The 18,941-nt window shown below is 51.8% G+C and overlaps 1 protein-coding gene across 12 annotated transcripts in view; it reads right to left on the bottom strand.

Moving 5' to 3' along the window:
• RIMS3 (regulating synaptic membrane exocytosis 3) overlaps positions 1–18,941 on the bottom strand; it is a 48,325-nt gene that overhangs the window by 8,640 nt on the left and 20,744 nt on the right. For 3 of the 12 annotated variants that reach the window (XM_070260347.1, XM_070260346.1, XM_023632490.2), the window contains 4 exons: positions 14,296–14,471; positions 9,548–9,795; positions 3,878–4,019; positions 1,405–1,517 (listed from right to left, as the gene is read on the bottom strand). In XM_070260347.1, coding sequence (XP_070116448.1) covers positions 1,405–1,517; positions 3,878–4,019; positions 9,548–9,764 — 472 coding nt within the window. In that variant the 5' untranslated portion in view covers positions 9,765–9,795; positions 14,296–14,471. Of the gene's footprint in view, positions 1–1,404; positions 1,518–3,877; positions 4,020–4,788; positions 5,080–5,628; positions 5,674–5,966; positions 6,022–9,547; positions 9,796–10,103; positions 10,278–14,295; positions 14,472–18,941 lie in introns of those variants that run through there. The other 9 variants (XM_070260350.1, XM_070260348.1, XM_070260351.1 and 6 more) reach the window with 6 other exon arrangements.

Below are 18,941 nucleotides of genomic sequence, written 5' to 3'. Positions count from 1 at the left end.
AAAATGAAAATGGGCCAGACTTTGGATTCAGTCACCCATTTTAGGTTCTCTGAGCCATCATGCAATTGTTTGCATTTGCCAATTTGAGAAGATGGGGATTTGCTACTTTCAGGAGACATCCTGGAATTCATCCCCCTCCTTCCAGCTATTCCTGACCTCCCCATGGGGAAGGGGGAGGGGAGGCCTCAGGAATTAATCTCCTCCTCTGTCTCACTGTAACATCCCTAACAAGATAAGCAAAGGCGAACCCGTCCTTCCCAGTTTGGGACACCAGGGGGCACCACACACAAATGTTCCAGGCTATGATGGCGCATTAGCCTGGCAGAAGTGGCTGGCTCCTCTCACTACCTTCCAGCCCTTGGCTAGGGCTGGGAAAAGCAGACTCCCCAAGCCCTTAACAGTCTGAAAGCAAGGGCTGGGAATTAGCCAAATCTGATCCAAGAGCCAGATGAGAGCTGACGCTCACCCCCAGGGTCCCCGTGGACCCCTCTTCCAGTAGGAGCACATTGGAGGAAGACAGGGCAGTGGGATGGGAGAGTCCTGGCTGGAACAGAATCCCAGCTCCGCTGCATAGCCTGCAGCAGGGCACTGTCTGCGCTCAGCTCCCTTGTCTGCTATGAGGTCAAAGGTTGAACAATGTCCAAATGAGGGCTGAGTGCAGACGTCTGGGTCAGACACTGCTCAGGGCAGACTGACGGGGAAGCGGGTGGAGGTGAGGCTGCGTCTCTGGGGAAGCTGGGCCTGGGAAGGAGCTACTTGAAGCCAACACAGTCAATATGTAAGGGACAGAGAGGGAGGGAGGGGTCCATCTGAGAGCTCAGGAAATGAGCCAGAACTGCAGCTAAGAGGACCAAGTACAGACTCCAGGAAGCGCTTCCCAGCTCTAGGGAGGGGAAGAGGAAATTACTAAAAGGTGCCATGGAAAGCATCAATGAGGAACTCAATAAATTGTCAGATTGCAGAACTAAGCTGGGTGTTATTATTTCCATTTTACAATGAGGAAACTGAGGCTCAAAGGAGGGCAGTGACTTGCCCAAGGTCATGCAGTGAATTGGTGATAAAACAGACTCCATGAAAGTCAATTGCTATGACAATTTGTTCACCATATTATGCACGGCACTAGCACTGCTGGGCACAGCAGTCGGGGAAAGTGTGGAGAAGTGAGAGAGGGAGTGAGCTGCAGAGCTGCTGCAGGGCACCGGTAGCAGAGAAGGGCTGGACCCCCTTTCCCCTCTGATGAGGGAGGGATTGATGAGTGCTATGCTGACTCCTCACTGGCACAAAAGCCTGAGTGAGGGCTCCTTTCTGCTGCGTGCACTGCATCACGCAGGGCCCCTACTGAGCGCACACTTTCTGCTGCGTGGCTGCCATCACCCCACTCGCCCTGCCCTCAAAAAGACTCACCCATCGGTGGTGTTGCCAGCGTCTGTCGCCCCACAATCTGGGCGGGTCCCAGCCCATCCAGGAAATCGCTGAACTGGCTTTCGGCCCCGAGCCGGGTGGTGGGGAAGATGAACCTGGAGAAGGAGGCAGAGGCGCATGTGAGGGTATCTGGATGGCGAGATGCAGTGGCTTTGCCCCTGGGACACTGGGTACACCCTTCTGTGCCTCTGTGCACTACTTTGGCTGGGGACAAACAGAACTGTTCATCTCTGCACATTAAAGAAAAGTATTTTCATGCCACTTGAGAAAAGAGACTAATAAACATAATAATGATGGTATTTAATCCTCAGGCACTAGAATTTCTAAGGTGACTCTTAAAAGGCAGGGCTTGCTGGACACCTGTGTCCTCACCAGGGGATGTTAATGCCAAGAACCAGAGACAAAGGCCAGAAGTTTCAATGCCTGGAGCAAGTTCCAGGAACGGAGGTTTAGTTGACCATAAGTTTGAAATGCAAGTCAATAACAGTGAGGTGGTGCCCAAAGCAACAACTGAGACCAAAATAACACAATGACAGGGTTGAGATTAATGACAAGCGATGGTGGGTGGTCCATGGCTGGGGGAAAGGGGGGTCCTGGAAAGAGTAACAAAACCTGACCGTGATGGAAAGTTGGCCAAGTGCCAAGAGCACACTAAATGTTCCACGTGCATTTGTTCATTTAATCCCTACAACCATTCTGTGTGGCAGGAGCTGTGATCCAATTTTACAGATGGGAAAACAGAGGCTCTATGAGGTAAGGGGCCTCCCTCACCTGCAAAACACAGATGATGCCCAACTCACATAGGGTTATGGCGAGGACTAGGGCAGACAGCTCGTGAAAAGTTCCAAACTGGAAACAATAAATGGCAGTTATTGTTATTGTTGCTGTTATTATCATCATCCAGGGAAATGTGCTACTTTTTCATGTCCTCAAGCCTAGATGTTCTGGATGTGGCCAGCAGAAAAAGGACGGATGGAGGAGGGCTGGCCCACATCTGCTGATGAGCCGCCGTGGACCAAGCAAAGTTCTAAGATCTTCTAGAACAGCTCAGGCTCCTGGCTAAAGAGATCAAACGTTGTTCCAGAACAAATCCCCTGTTGGACCGTTTGGTTTTGAGTCCCTGTTGGCCGGTGACAAGCGGGGAGGGGCGATAGGCTGCATATCTTGTTGGAGATGGCCCGTGTCTCTCCCCTACTCCCCAGGAAGGGGCTTCAAGGCCCACTCACTCTTATTGGCCACAGTCAGCAATAGCCTAATATCACATTCTTAGGACAATAGGATCTGAGAAGGTTAAATAAAGAAACTTAGACTCTCAAGGTCACAGAATGTCAGGAGCTCGGTATAGAGAGGGTCGAGATTGTGAACAAAGGTTATAGCTTAATTCAAATCCTGACTCCACTACCACTGAATAGCTGTGACCTTGGGTAAGGTACCTCACCCTCCTCTTGCACCTCAGTTTCTCCACTTGAAAATGGAGATAACGGTAGAACCAACATCCCTCAGGGTTGTTGTGAGTGTTCAATGAGACACTGTTTTTGGTCTGATAGTGGCTGGTAGATCCTAGAGCAAGAAACACTGGTCTGACACACCCAGGGATCCCCTGCATGCGGTAAGATGCAATAAATGCTAGTGGGACCCACATTCATGGAAACAGGCTTAGTAGCAAGACACACGATCATAAAATCTTAAATAATCGAGCCACAAAATCTTGAAATCGCTGGGCCTTGATGAAGCCGAATCAGAAAATCTTAGTCATAGAACCAGTTTCATAGATTTAGAAGAGATCCGAGGGACTATGTGACCCAGTGATTTTCAAATTTTTTACTGCAATCCACACGCAAATTTAAGAAATACATTTAACATAACAGACCTATGCGAATCTATACATTAAAAAAAAATGGAAACAAAAGTTCACAAGGTAATTCATCCTTACTATAGGATATATCTAAATTTTCTATTTCTTCTTCTAATGCTGGTTTTGACTCACTGGACTCATTTTACTTCCTGCTTATGAGTCACCACCCGCAGTTTGAAAACCACTGATCTAGTCCAACCTCCTTGCCAAGCAAGGCCACCTGTGAGACCTCCATTCATCTGAGCCGTATCAATGGTTTTAGATGTAAAAAGATTTCAGATCACATTTTTCTTTGGAAACCCTCTCCGCTGGAGGAGGGTTTAGGTGTGCAGGTGCTGGGAGGTGGGAGACGTGAAACATACAGAAAGGATGAACAGTTCCTGGGCCACCGGGGTTATTCCAATGGGATGCAGCAACCTGGAGCAATAGGAAGACTGGGGCCCAGGCCCCAAGAGTGGAGGACGGAGGGAAGCGGGGACACAGAGGAACCCAGACACCTGGGATGGAACCCAACCCGGGAGATCTTCCCACCCTGCCCCTGGCTCTGTGACTAGAGGGACTGAGGAGGGCAGGGAACAGGGTCGGGTGGGCTGCACGCACGTGCCATCGGAGCTGTTGCTGTTGGTGCTCCCATCAGTGGACTCCCGGCTGCCCTGGCGCGTGACACGACTCCGCATCTCCACAGCGATGCCCGTTTCTGTGCTCCGCCGGATGTTACTGCGCAGCTTCTTGGTGGCCCCTTCTGTGACCGCCCCCCACCAAAGCATAGAAAGGCAAAAAGGTCAGATTATGGTAGATGTTTCTCTGAGAGAGCTGCCAAAGACACCCTCTTGGGAGGGGGCAGAATGGGCAGGGGTCTGATTGGAGCAGGGGCAATGCTGAGATGACCTCTAGAGCCGGTCTGCAGCCTGACCTCTACCTCTGCTCAGCGCAGTGGCACAGACAAAGCGAACTAGAAAGGCTGGAGGCAGAGCTGGGGTGGCGGGGCTGGGGGTGGGGAGCCCCAGCCCTGCAGCCCTCAGCCCTCAGCCTGGCCAGGCTGCCCTGACAGCCACCTTCCCACTCAATTTCAGCCCTTGCCCCAAAAGGTTAAGTGTTCCTGCCTCTTTTCTGGAAAGTTTGCCTTCTCCAGGATCCCCAGATTTGCTTTCCCTCTTCCAAGTATGCTTGTGAGCCCTATCCCACCCAGACCTCATAACCGTCCTCTCCGATACCTTCACAGGCCCTACAAAAAACCCCTGTGAAGCCTGGCATCTCTCAGACTAACACACATTCCCACGGTGGGTCTGACTGTGGAGAGCTGTTAGGGAAGCACAACTGAGAGGAACTACTGGGTTAACCTGAACGGACTGGCTTTGAGAGAGAGGTCTGCAGAATCCCAGAAGCTGTGTGGTGAGAGCTCACCCCTGCCTCTCCACACCTCCTCTTCAGAAGGCCCTCTACCCCCACCCCAGCCACCCTCCTCAGCCTTGCAGGGAACATGGGGCACTTTGCCTCTCCTAGCAGCGCACCATCCTGCCTGGGTTTCCATGGCAACCTTCTCAGCATTGCAGTGTGGTCCCTCTAGACACCCTCTCCTCCTGGGCGGGGCAGGGAGGCAGCAGAAGACAGGTTGAGGGTTGGCAGGCACCTCCGTTGCTGAAGCTTGGCTGCCTGGGGAGCTTGATGGGGAGGGAAGTGGCACTCAGATAGGGACTATACCAAAGGAGCCATTTGCCATCACTGGTTAGAGGCCCAGACAAATTAAGAGTGGTGCCTGCAGGGATGGGGAGAGGCCAGGGGTAGGGCAGGCAGCATCGCCCCTGAAAGCAGTGGGGAGGGGAGAGCTGGTTACCCCAGCAACCCCATCTCCCACCCACATCCAATGGTGGATCAGAGAGGGGATGTTCAAGACCCCAGCCTGGGAAAAGGGGGACTTTCTTCCTCCTGCTTTGTCCCACTTATCTTTCAGGAAGTCCCTCTGGGGGTGGGGGAAGGCTGAGAAGACTAGCATCACTAGTGGACAGGATGGGGACTGGGACCGGTCGGGTGGTGAGGAAGAATGTCTTCTCTGAAACCATCCCAGCTTCTGAGATATTAGAATAGCTAGCTATCCAGGAGTCAATGAGACCATCAATCTGTCTGTCTGTCTGTCTGTCTCTCTCTCACACACATACACAGTCACATTAGTTTGCTATTTCTTTCACACAGGCATAAGTAGACATACACGAGTGCCAACAATCACATATATGAATACACTGATTTCACATACAAGGTCATGTTCATGTGTACGTGCATACAACAGTCACATAGTCACAAATGGTCCTACCGGGTCTTAGTCATACGTACACACGATTTACTCTGCCACATACATGTGACCTTCACACCATAACACTTGGAGTTGAACCCGTCTACTCACACACATTGGTGCAAACCCACAAATGGTTTGTGACCTACCACACACAGAGGCCTGAGCAATAATGGTGGGTGTGGGGGGACTCACCCTGTCCCTGGCTCCTAACTGCCACATCCCCTCTAACCCAGTTAGAAGACAGATGGGTCTGTGGGGGCTGCCCTTCAGCCTCCCTCCCCTCGAATCTCCCCCTACAACATACAACACAAGCTGAAGCCACAGCTAACTGCTTCATGACTCCAGCCCCACCTCTTCCAGACCTTGGGGAAGATTTGACCCATTTGGGAGAAAATTTACCTTCTTTGACCTGCCCAACCCACTGTGAGCCTGTGGGTAGAGGAGTCACAGAATTCTGAAATGTTAGAGAGACCTCAGTTAGTTCCCCACCCCTGCCATTTCACAGATGGGGAGCCTGAGGTCCAGGCGCCCACAGAGCTGAGGCTAGACCCCACGCCTACTGCCTCCCAGTCGACTGACGTGCGACTTTTCACTCCTCTCCACCAACTCCACATTGGTTTGAGATGTGATTCAGCAGAGATTATGTTCCATGTCTTCTAGGAGAAATGTCTTGCAACCTCAGAGAACATTCCTCTGCTGGCTTCACACCTGTCCAGTCTCTGAGCCCTGTTGATTTGGGGAGTAACTCTATGTGGTTTCTCTCTCTAGAGAACTGGACCAAGCTGCTTGCAGTAATTCTGTGGAGACCGAAGGACTCCAGGAACCATCCCATCTGTCCCAGCACATATAAGAGAGAGGGAGTCGCAGCCTCCAGCAGTACTCCCCGTGGCACCTCCTGGAATAATCCTGAGCCCTCTCGCCACCCTGACCCAGAGCCAAGGCGCGAAGAGCCACTGTCCTTGGTACTGAAAAAAGAAGCCCCATTTAGGAAGGGGCCAGGATAGCCCACGATGGCCCTGTGTGGACTCAGTCTAAGGCCGGGCCAGAACGCACCTGTGTCCTAGGACCCCAAAGCTCTGACCCACCCTCCTAAATGCTCCCACAACTTAGAGAATGTTAGATCTAGAAGGAAACGTGGAGAGAGTCTCTTCAGCTCCATTTTACAGAAGACGAAACAGGCCCAGTGGGAAAGCGACTGTCCCAAGATCCCATGGGGAGTTACAGAGCCAGGACTAGTCCTCTAAAGTTTCAGGGTGAGTTTTTGGAGGGCCTCTGTAGGACAACGTGAGGATTAAACTGGAAGGGGCAGACAGGAGGCAAGGGAACTAGAGAGGAGGCTGGTGCAATAGTCCAGGCTAGGTATCATGGGGCCTGAACTAGGGTAGAGGCTTTGAAACCAAGAGGAGGAGATATGCAGGGCTCAAGCCAATGCAGGGTACAAATAAACTGGGAGGAAGGAGGCCCCTGGGAAGAGACCCAGATCCCAGAAGATTAGTGTGAGAGAGGAGTTCCTCCCCACTTTGCACATTCTAGCCATGCAGGGAACAGAGCCATCCCACCCAGATGCAGCAGGGGCACCCTGCTAGGTAGGATCTTTTCCCAGAACAGGGTTCCCAGGACCAGTGCCCACAGTGAGTCAGCCCTATATATCCCTCTGGGGCCAGACCCTTCCACCCAGGATGGGGCTCCAAGCTGGGACACTGGCAACCTCAAGGCCTGGGAGAAAAAAAATGAGGACAAGGAATTATAGATGGGAGAGGAGTATGCTATGAGCAAGGGGCAGAGCTGTGGAGGCCAGAGAACTCACTTCTTTTTTGGACCTACCATACGACCATGGGTAATATTAAGGACACCAATAATTTACCAAGTGTCTACTGTGCACCAGGCACAAGGCTGGGTGCCTTTGCATATCCTGTCTCATTTAATCCCCTGGACAACTCTGCAAGGAACGTATTATTGTCCTTACTCTGCAAACGAGGAAGCAGGTTCAGAGAGGTGAAGTACCTTGCCTGAGTCACCCAGCTAGTAAATGACAGGGTGTGGCCCTGAAGGCCAACTTGAAGTTGTTCTCCAGGAGAGTGCCTTCTCCTCTCCAGACTCGTATACCTCATCGATAAGATCAGCAGATTGGACTAGACGGTCTCAAGGGGCCCTTCCTGCTCTGACATTCAGCCATTGGATGATTCAGAGAGACCTTAAGTTGGAAGGGCATCTGGGCCACTCTGCTGGCTCAGGCCCCAGGCCTTCAGCCATGCCCTTGCATACCACAGAGACAAGTGATCCAGAAGCCCCATCATCATTCATCTCCCCTCAAGGCTGGAGGTCTTCTGGTGTCTGCTCCAATCCCCGCCTGCTGACTATGAAGTCTAGGTAGGTGGACAGTCCCAGGCAGATCACTGAAATATCTCCCAGTGACTCAGACCCCTGCCCTGGCCTTGGAAGACTGTCCCTCTAAATCACTTGGGGCCTGAAGAAGCCTTTGGGTCTGAAGCTGAATCAGCCAGAGATCAGCAGGGCTTGGTCTCCTGAAGCCACTCATGGGGTCCAACACCTGCTTGACAGCCTAATCTTAATCCCCATCCTTAATCCCACCCCTTGGTCCTGTCCCAGCCCAACTCCTGCATCCCCAGATCCCCATCTCCCTGACTCCCTAGTGCCATGCCTACACTACGTATTCACAGAGGCCATGCCCACCCCGGGGTACTGATAGCCTCAAGCCCTCTCCTCATCTAGCATTTCCCTGAGCCAGAGACCACACCACAGCTTGGTTGCTGGAAAAGACCATCCCACATGCTCCTGTGGAGGGTTTTGTAAAAATCTATTTTAAGGCTTGGAAAAGTCCTCCATGCCCAGCCCCAACTGGGAGTCTTGATGAGCATTCTCCCTGGATCCTCTGGCGCCCCCGCCCCCTCACCACCCCCATCCAGCTGCCTATTTGAAGGTTTCTTGGGAGAGTTGTTACTCTGAGCAAAATAAGCAGGAAGAGATTTTAAAACAAAACCAGCTGGTGTCTGGACTGATGCCACGAAGTGAAGAGGTCTTGCTGGCTCCTCTGTGATGTGGGGTCTGGGTGCGCTGTACGTGACAAAGTAGGTCACCCACCAGAACGAGGACAACTTGGATTCTGTCACTAAGCATCTGAGAAAGTATATTTATCAGGATGTAGCTGTTAAGGTGTGTGTGAATGTGGCTTCATGAGGTATGTGTGTACACATATGCGACATGTTTTTGTGACCACTGTGTGTGCACGTGTGTAACTGTGCTTCTCTGATCTGGGTCTGTGCATCGGTACCCACAGGACTGTGTATGTGTGATGTGCATGACTGGTTTTATTTGTGACCATGTACAATGTGAATGAGTGTATTGTGCTTTCCTGGCAGTAGGGGTGGCTCACCTGAGCAAGTAAGCACACTATTTATGTGACTGAGCAAGGCACGCGTCTTTGCGTGTGTGTCTCTTGTGACTTTGTAACATACATCTATGACTACGTAACTACGTTTGTGTGGCTACTTGTACTTAAGAAACTCAGACATACAGGTAAGACTGTATCTTATGGCTATGTGTCTGTGAAGCGGTGGTATCACTTAGCACGGTGCCAGGAACACGATGGCAGTTTAATAAATAATCGCTGATTAATATGTAAGTCTGTGCTTGGAGGCAGCAGAGCGTAAAGGTTAGGAGCATGACCTTGGAAACCCAACAGCTAAGGTTTGAATCCAGGCTCCACCACCTACTAGCTATGTAGTTTGGGGCATCATACTTCTCTTCTCTGTGCTCAGTACCGGCCTCATAGAGTTATATGAGGATTCAATGAGTCAGGACAGATACCAGACCCAGAACTGCGCCTGATATATGGCAAGCACTACATAAGTGTTTGCGGGTGTGGGAGTGCACACCCATGACCCATGAGGACAGTCCCTGGGTGCCCAGCCATTGCAGGGTGCTTCACCCCGGCCCCTGGGTGTCCCAAGCCCCCTCACCAGGCTGGGGGAGCTGGAGCGTGCTCTTGCTCCACTGGGTCAGGCCCACGATGGCCACCATCTTGGCCCCAAGGCTGCTGCGACGCTTCTTGGTAGTGGTGGTCCCGGCCCCGCCCCCAGCCTGCTGGGATCCGCATATTTCACCACTGATGCTGGAGCTCCGAACCACATTCCTGGAGGCCGCGGCCGAGGCTGGACCCGGCTCCCCGTTAAACATGGTCCACGGGGCGGCAGGGCCTCAGGCAACCCTGTGGGGAGAGGGAGAGACAAAGGGGTCCCACATCAGACCCCAGGCTACTCCATCACGGCCGCACCACTTCCTAGCTGTGTGACCTTGGGCAAGTCACCTAGCCTCTCTGAGGCTGTGAGGATTAAATGAACAAATAAATGTAAAGAGCATGCACAGAGTCTGGCTCAATAAATGGGACTATTCTCATTAGCACATGGCTACCCTGGCAAGTGACCTGGTTTGGCAGCAAAACCTAGCTGTGTGACATCTTGTACATCTTGGGGTTTCAGTGAACACCTCAGCAAAACGAGGAATAAAAGCACTTACCTCATGGGACTGATGTAAGAATTAAATTAGTGCATGTGAAAGTGCCTGGAACAGTGTCAGGCACAGAGTAAATCTTCAGTAAGTGTTAGTGATCGTTATTTTCAGAGTCAATCATAAGAACAAGGAGAACAAAACTGGCTCCAGCCGGTGCAGACCATGGGAGGGGTCCTCCTGCTTGAAGGGGATGGTACAGCAAAGGATAAAGAAGCAGGCAAAAGTCAACCTTAAGGGCACTACTGAGAGGCAGCTGCTGTAAGCATTTTAACCTATTTCTTCCCAGCCTCTTTTCAATGCATTTTTTAAAATAACTGAACTCACACTGCAAATACAATTTTATATCCTGGTATTTTTCATTTAACACTATACCACAAGCATTTCTCAATGTCATTAACACTTTGTATAAATGTTAACGCCATCATAATATTCCATTGTATGGAGGTAGCATAATTGACTTGAATATTCCAGTACAGTTACCTCTTAGATCGTCTGACTTTCTCCTCCCCCCTCCTCCCTCCCATCCACCCTCTTCCCTCTGTCTCTCCTTTCTTTTAAACAACACTGCAATAAACATCTTTCTACACTCATTTTATCTGCTTATTTCCTTAGGATGGATTCCCAGAAATGGAGTGCCTGGTTTAGAGGATGTGGACACTGCTGGTAGCTTCCCCAACACCCATTCTCCCTTCCTGCTTCCTGACAGACTGCTGGTTTTGTCCAAGTAGCACCCCACCCCCTTGTTTTAGTGGCCGATCCTGATTAGCCTAAGCCAGGAAGTGGCATTCACCTTGGTAACTCTTACTGGTCCAAGGGCGGGCACATGACTAAGTTGGCCCAATGTGACTTAAGGGGGAGATTTGGACTCCACACTTACAAGAGAAAGGGGAGGTCTCTCTCCCTCTGTGTCTCTCTCTCTCCTTCCCTCAAGACCCTTCCCCCTAGAGAGGATCCAGCTCTAAGACAAAACCAGTGTTGCTGAGGGCAGCACAACAGAGACAGAAAGGACCTCAGGGCCCCCCGAGCCTTCTCTGCTCTTCCAGTTCTATATTCCAGTGCTTATGCAGGTTTGAATCAGGGGTCCTCTCTTACATCCAAAAGCATTCTGCCTGATACCGAAGGCATCAACAATGTTTTTGATTCTTGGAATATATTGCCAAATTCCTTTCCAGAGTATATAAATTTACTCTCCCCATTAGCTGCTTTCAACAAATATTTAAGCCCCTGAAATTCCCAGGCCTATGCTGAGCGCCAAGGATACAGCAGTGAGCTAAGCCGACTGGGTCCTGCCCTCCCACAGTCTCCGGTCCAGGAGGAGAGACAGACAGTAAATAACTAATTACGCAATTAAATATTTAATGATGGTGCTGATGTGGGCCAGGGAAGAGGACAGAGGGCGCCGGGAGCCACTCTCGGAGAGTGGGGCAGCGGGCATCCAGGGCCCTGTTTTGCACAGAGGTGGGATGTCCTCTGTCAGCCTCTACAACTTGGCTGAAAGTTGGTCTCCTCTGCTCAGAGTACAAGAAAGGTGGCCGCTCCAACAGCCTCTGCGCCCAGCCCTTCCCGGCTCTGTCCCGGCCCACAGGGCTTCTCCCAGGGCAGCTCCCCACCCCAGGACTCAGGTCTCTCTGCTCAAGCCTCTGACCTCAGGCCTGTCACCCTGAGGGAATCCGGCTTTTCAAAAGGACATGGAAAGAGGAGGGAAAATGGGGATGGGAAAGGGAAGGCACTCCTCCAGCTGACCAGGAAGACAGTCCCCACTTGGCTGAGAATGGCCACCTGGTCTCCTGGCCCGCGAGGCTCCTGCCAGCCTGGTGAGTTAGGGCTGACTGTGGGGACGAGTCAAAGCTGTGCTCTGCTGTCTTTGTGGCTGCCTGGACTATTCTCACTCACCCACCCCGTGGTGTGTGCAGAGCCCCAGATTGTATTTCTCCTCCATCCCTCATCACCCTGACAGCTGACGGAAAGTCCCCCTGGACCCGGGCCTATGATGATCTCTTCTCCGTAGTTTCCAGTTCCAGTGCCAGTTGTTTTGTTTTTTGGGTCTCTGGTCTTTCGGTGGATGGTGGGCCAGCGCTCATCTGATACTTTGAATCTGCTACAGTGCAAGCATAATTTACTCTTTAAAGTATTTCTGTTAGGCATGTAGTTAATTTCTATGTCACAGATGAGAAAGCTGAGTCTCAGAGAAGTCAAGCCCTTGCCATCCTCCTCGGCTAAGAAGTGGCAATGCCTGGACTTGAAGCCAGGTCTTCTGCTTCCACAAAGAGATAGACACACTCAGCAGTCCCTGCCCCTTCAACCCAGAGCTCACCCAAGATGTGGGCCCATCCCTCCCACTCAGGCTTTGCCCTGGGTCTCTGGGCTCTTTGGAAAAACTGCAAGGAAATTATCTATGAGGAGAAAAACCTCTCTGGCCCAGGTGCCTACAGCTGGCACAAGCATCCAAGGGGCAGTGAAGCCCCACCCAGACACAGCTGGAAAAGCAAGTGCTTGTCCCGTGCACCCTACAGGAAGCTGTGGAGCACCACTCCCAGGGGGTGGGAAGGGAGGGAAGAGGGCAAGGGACAAAATTCCTGACCCTGCCAACCCAGGCGCTCATGTTTCCTCGTGAATAATGAATGACACTGACAAGCAGATGGCTTGACATCCAGGACTCTGCACCATCCAGAGCCACTTTCTAATCTTTAAGTACCCAGGGGTCACCCAGGAGGCCTGGAGAGCTGATGAATGCCTGGGAGGGCCCAGGCAGGCAGGCCATCCCCAAGGAGATAGGAGGAGCCAGACCCAAAGCCCTGGACCCAAGGTCTTAGGGCTTGACCCCCGCTGCAGGAGTCCTCGGGAGGGCAGCCTGGGACAGTTAAGAATAGGGAGGTGGGATTAGAATGTATACAGATTCCTTGTGTCACCTTCTCTGGGCCTTGGTTTCCTCACCTGTGTGTAAAATGAAGGGGTCGGATTAGAGGATTTCTAAAAGTCCTTTGACTGGGAGACCAGTGTCTGTGATCACGGACTGCAGCGGCAGGCTCAGAACTGGGGCTCCAGTCGCTTCTCTGGCAGCCAATCTAGCTCAAGGAGGGCAAGACAGAGAGACAGACAGAGCCGGCCACCTGGCTCCTATGAGGAGGGAAGTCCTACTGCACAGCAAGCCCTGAGCCATCAGACCACAGGGATGGGAAAGGGGCAGCAGGCAGAGATGGGGGCAGAACGGCGAGGGGCCCGCAGGACACAGAACGGCATCTCACATTCTGCTGGTTCTAAGGTTGCTAAATGAATCACATCCTTTCCAGAAAAGTCACTTCAACAAGCCCCTGCCTCTGAGCGGGACGGTCCCTTTCCCAGCCCAGCTCACGGCACCCCAAGGCAGGTAAGGCCTCCATGACCTCGCTGGGTCACGGGGCCCTTGCTGTGAAGTTCCCCCTGCTGCCTCCCATCCACTGCTGCAGCAGCATTGTTACCACGGCTCGGATTCACCCTCCAGGGAGGAGGGATGATGCCCACTCCTGCCAAGCTCCATGCCAGCAAATGCCTCCCCAGCTCCCCAAGGAATAAGCCCAGCGTTTTCTTTCCAGCCCTCGATGTTTGGCCGCTACCTGGGGTCTCAGGACACTAAAGGCTCCCCAAACCCTCTCCTGAATCCTGACTGCAGCGGGTCTCAGGGCTCTGCCAGATCACCCAGGGCCCCTCAGTCTGTTCGACTGTGTGTCTAACCAGACAAGGAGCCTTTTTTGAGAGTCAGTGAGGCCATCCAAAAGCCCAAGATGAACCTGGCTATCCACCCTGTCCACAGGAAAGACTGAAGAATGTGTCACAGGATGATGGGCTGTTAGGCTGGAAGGGATGGCAAATAACTGGGACTCTTACCATCTCTCCCCATCCTCCACCCACAGCAGACATCACTAATCCATCTCTTTCCCATCAAGCCAGACTTAACCTCAGAATCCCTCTCCACACTGCTCCAGCACCAACTGATAAGAACCAGCTCATGAGTTAAAAGTGATCTGCCATCCCTATTCCAGCCTGAGCCTTTCATTTTGCAGAGAAGGAAATCAAGAATGGGAAAGAGACACACCCAGGGTCACACAAGAAGTTGCTGATGAAACCAGAGTTCCACCCCAAGCCTCCTAACTCCCGGGTCCCACGTCACCTGCCAGGTGCTTCCTCCCCACCTCTCACCTTGAAGAAAACCCCAACTCACCAAGCTGGGGAATCTGAGCGTGGTGTTCCACATCACAGGGGGCTGTGCCCCTCCCAACAGCACCCCCCTAGGGCATTTACACAGGCTTCAGTTAACCTCTGCTGAGACGTCAGTTTTCAAGAAAGGAGGTGAAGGCAATCAGGGTAGCTTCCAGGAGGAGGTGATGTGGTAAGAGTCTGGAAGGAAAGAGGGGAGCTTAGAAGAAGGGCTAGCGAAGACATCTGTCCTCAGAGGCTTCCAGTAGCTTGTGGAGTGAAAAGACTGACTTTGGAGATAGCTGTGTGACCTGGAGTAAATCACTTAAACTCTCTGATTCTCTGCTTCCTCTTTTGTAAAACTGTCCAAATGCCTGGGTCCCATAATGTGCCTTTAGGCACTTTACTGTCAAACTGCTGGTGTTGAAGCCCCACCCACAACTTTAAGACTTAACACATGAGGGACTCATCCATGTCCAATTGCTAAGGAGCTCTAGACCCCATTCTTCCTTCCTCTGTCCTCTCTGTGACTAATGGGGTCTGTGTCCCTCTGCAGATACTCTGTGACCTGCCCAGCAGTCAGTGGGGGGCACTTCTGGTTCCACCCCCAGCCATGTGACCCTGAGCAAGTCACTCAGCTTCTCTGAACCTCCATCTCCTCTTCTATAAAATGAGTCTACTCACCACCTGCACCCAGCCCGACTTTCCAGACTGGACTGGGGATCAGATGAGATAATGAGGATCAGGAAAGCACAGTGATTAAAAGCACAGGCTTTGGAGGCAGACAGACTTAGTTGAAAACCTAGATCTGCCACTCACAAGCTGGATGACGCAGGGCAATTTCTTTAACAAACTCCCTGAGCCTCCTGCTCCTCATCTCTAGAGTGGGGATAATAACGCCTGCCTGAGGAGTCTTAGATGAAATATCACGAAATAAGGACTGGTACATGCTAAATGCTCAGTTGGGCAATTTCATTATTACTACTCATAATAGCGCCTTTGTCAAGGGTAAAAGACTGCACAGGTGTTTGTGCTTATTGGTCTGGATTGCATACCAGGTGCAACCACTTCACGGGAGAGACTAACAGGATCACCTCCCACTCCAGCTCTAGAGGCTTCCACTCAGAGCCCAGGATAAGTGTGGGATCTGGGCCCCTGCACCTCTCAGTTGAGATGGGAACTGGCGCATGAGGCTGTGATCATCCCTGACAGCATCTCAGCTCCTGGCCTTTCCCTGGATGCTGGGTCTGGCACTTGAGACCCCAGCCCTGACCACAATCCAGCACCAGGGCTGCCCACCACATGGCCTGAGCCAATCTATGCCCATGTCAGAGGCCAGTACTTGCATCCACATGAGGGGAGAGGGGTTCCCTCGTTTCCTTTCCTTTTCACCCTCGGGGGAGATGAGTGGGTGACAGGGCTGGTAGGTGCTGGGGGATATAGGCTGGCCTGAGCGGGGAGCACTATGCCAGCTCCTCTCCTGGTTGTACAACCTTTGTATCCCCCAAACTAGGCTTACACGCACACTACACACACACAGGGAGAGACACAGGGCACAGAATTTCAAATATGTGATTACACACCATACAGACCCACACAGATGATACACACTTAAAGACACAATCACATTAATACACAGATATGCACCCCCCACAAGATATTCATCCACACAAAGGCATACAGAAGTAGCCACACTGTCAGCCAGGGGCGTTCACTGACTCACATGTGTGTACACGCCCCACACACTCACACACACACCCTCCCCTGGCCCCTGCCCAGCCCAGAGAGGCAGGAAGCCCCATCCCTTCAGTGTGCAGGGAAGTGGGAGTGTCTTACCCAGATCTGTGGCTTCCCTTGGATGAGGCACACATATCAGCTCCAAGCAGGCACTTGTGTGAGCTTGAACACACACACACACACACTCATATATACTCCAGCCCCCATTCTCACCCTCCTGGCCCCATCTCTACAGGCCGGACAAAGGAGCTCATCAGTGAGGTCTGTGGTGAGGAGATGAGAAGGCTGGCAGGGAGCAGCTGCTGTCACCATGGCTACCAAGCTGACCCACTTCTCCTCCACCCAGCCTGGCCTACCCAGCCCAGGCAAGGGGAGACGGGCAGCTTTGGGGAGAGGGGCCCACTCCCATCACACATAGTAAAGGGATGGCCCTCTGAGGTTGTGGTAAGTGATGGGTTGAGCACCGGAGAGGTTGGGTCCTGCAAAGGAAGACAATATCCAGACATCCGTTGAGGAGAAAAGGGTGATGAGGACATGGCCTCTGCAAGACCTTGCCCTTGGTCTCCCCCAGCATCGAGGCCTCTCACCTCAGGGACCCACCTGGGTCATGCACTTGCCCTGGACACACTCTCAGAGAAGTCCTCACAGCAGGGCAGGGAGTGGAGCAGCCAGAACCAAACCTGTGTCCCCGACATTCCAAGGACTCAGGACACCCAAGGGTGAGGCAGACCCAGAGCTGGGCGTGCTCTGTGTCCTGTTCAGAACAAGTTCCTGAGGGCAAGGCTCATCCTCCCCCTGGACTAAGGGCTGCTGGGGGTATGGCCATGTCTTCCTTCCTTGATCAGGACTCCTACGCGTCTTCTCTCAGCCAGGGGGCTCCTGAGGATATGGCCATACGTTTTCCCTCGGAACTGGGGACATAGAGGAACAACACAGCCTTCAGACAATCTTGTGAGGAGACAGTTCACAAAGCCGAATGAATCACTCCTGCGTGACAGCCTTCCGTAGCTCCCCATTTCCTTCTGGAGAAAGTACAACTCCTCACCAAGGCCCACAAGCCAATGAGCCAGCTCCTCCTGTGCTCTTGCCCCTTCTCTGGTTTCCAGCACCACTTGCCTTCTTTCCATTCCTCAAAAGTGCCACTTTGTCCCCTCTCTGCCTGGAACGCTCTTCCCCAGCCCATCCCCACCTTCATGTTCCAAGGACCCGTGTTTGTCTGTTGAGCCACCCTTGCCTGGCTAATCCCTGCTCACTGCTCAGCCCCAGTCTGAATGTCATTTCCTAGGAGAGTCTTCCCAGATGAGTCTTCCCTGCTGTGCTCCCCCAGACTTAATACTGTCCCTGCCTGTTATGGATTGAATTGTGTCCCCTCCAAAAAAAAGATATGTTGAGGTCCTAACCCCAGTACCTTAGACTATAATCTTGTTTGGAAATAGGGTCACTGCAGATGTGATTAGTTGAGGCCATACTTGAGAAGGGTTGGTCCCTAGTCCAGTACGACTGGTGTCCTTACAAGAAGACAGCCATGTAAAGACAAAGAACATAGGGAGAACACATGTGATGATGGAGGCAGAGACCAGAGTGACAGTAAGAAACCAAGAATTGCCAGCTGTCACCTCAAGCCATGGAACAGTCTTCCTCAGAGCCCTCAGGAGGAACCAACCCTGCCAACACCTGGATTTGGGACTTCCAGCCTCCAGAACTGTGAGCAAATAAATTTCTGTGGTTTAAGCCACCCAGTTTATGGTACTTTGTCACAGTTGCCCTAGGACAACTGTGTTCAGTGCTTATCTCCCATCCCCCAGCCCCTGGTTGTGAGTGGCTTAAAAACTGGAATGATGTCATCGTCTTCACCCTGAATCTTCAGTGCCTGGCACATAGTAGGGCTCTAAATATTTGTTGAATGAATGATGATCTTAAATAAACATTGAATCAACAGTATCTATAGCTGGGTAGTAGAATTGTGAGTCACTTTTATTTTCTTCATGTGACATATTGTGTTTTCTAAAGTTACCACTTTGGAAACTGTATTAATGTTATCATGAAGAAAAAACTAACATACATATCTTTCTTTTCAAAACATACTTTAAAATAACAGACATTTCCACCACTGTGTTTTGAGAAGAGGGAAAAGTCCTGCTATATGCTTGATAACTCTCTTTTTATTGATTAATTGATTCCTCCATGTGTCACTGAAGTGTCTTTGGGAGTTAGATTTACAGAGCTTGAGCCCTGGGGCCTTGTGGGGCATAGATTCCAGGTGGGCAGGGTCCAGGCAGCGTATGCATGCTTCTCAGCCATCTCCACCATCCACCTCCTCCCATACCTTGTGGGATCTAGCTAGATGTGGCATTTGTCATCTGATAGGGGCTGCTAAACTTGGCACTTGAGAGTACCCCCAGCCTGGACCAAAGGCCACTCCCAAACAGAAGCAAGGCCCTCAATGAGTGCACTGCCCAGTGCTCTCAAACTTAAATGTGCACAGGAATCACCTGGGGATCTTGCTGAAATCCAGATTCTGGCTCCACGGGTCCCAGGTGGAACCTGAGATTCTGCATTTCCAACAAGCTCCTAGGTGATACCCACACTGCTGGTCCACGGGCCACCCAAGGCACTGAGAGATAAAGATAAAATACTCTGGTTGTTCTTCAGGAGTGAACATTTCAGGATAAGGAGACAGAGAAGGCATTAAAGAGAAGTGCACTGCAGAGCATCTCAAAAGATAGGTGAGATTTGGAGAGGCAGAGGTGGCAGCAAAGAGATGGGAAGTACTGGGAAGGTCCAGAGAGAAAATGTTATATTCAGAGGATGGCGAATGGAGCAGTGAAGTTGGAACAGGAGTTGAGTACAATTGCGGAAGAGGGGGCTGAAAGGTAGGCTGGGAACAGCCAGACAAGGGCTCTGAATATAGGGCTAAGAAGCTTGGCTTTAATC

The sequence above is a fragment of the Equus caballus genome, chromosome 2 (genome assembly GCF_041296265.1).
Source record: "Equus caballus isolate H_3958 breed thoroughbred chromosome 2, TB-T2T, whole genome shotgun sequence".
Taxonomy (NCBI): Eukaryota; Metazoa; Chordata; class Mammalia; order Perissodactyla; family Equidae; genus Equus; species Equus caballus.
Note: the sequence above shows the minus strand (reverse complement) of the source record. Positions and strands in the feature narration are given on the sequence as shown.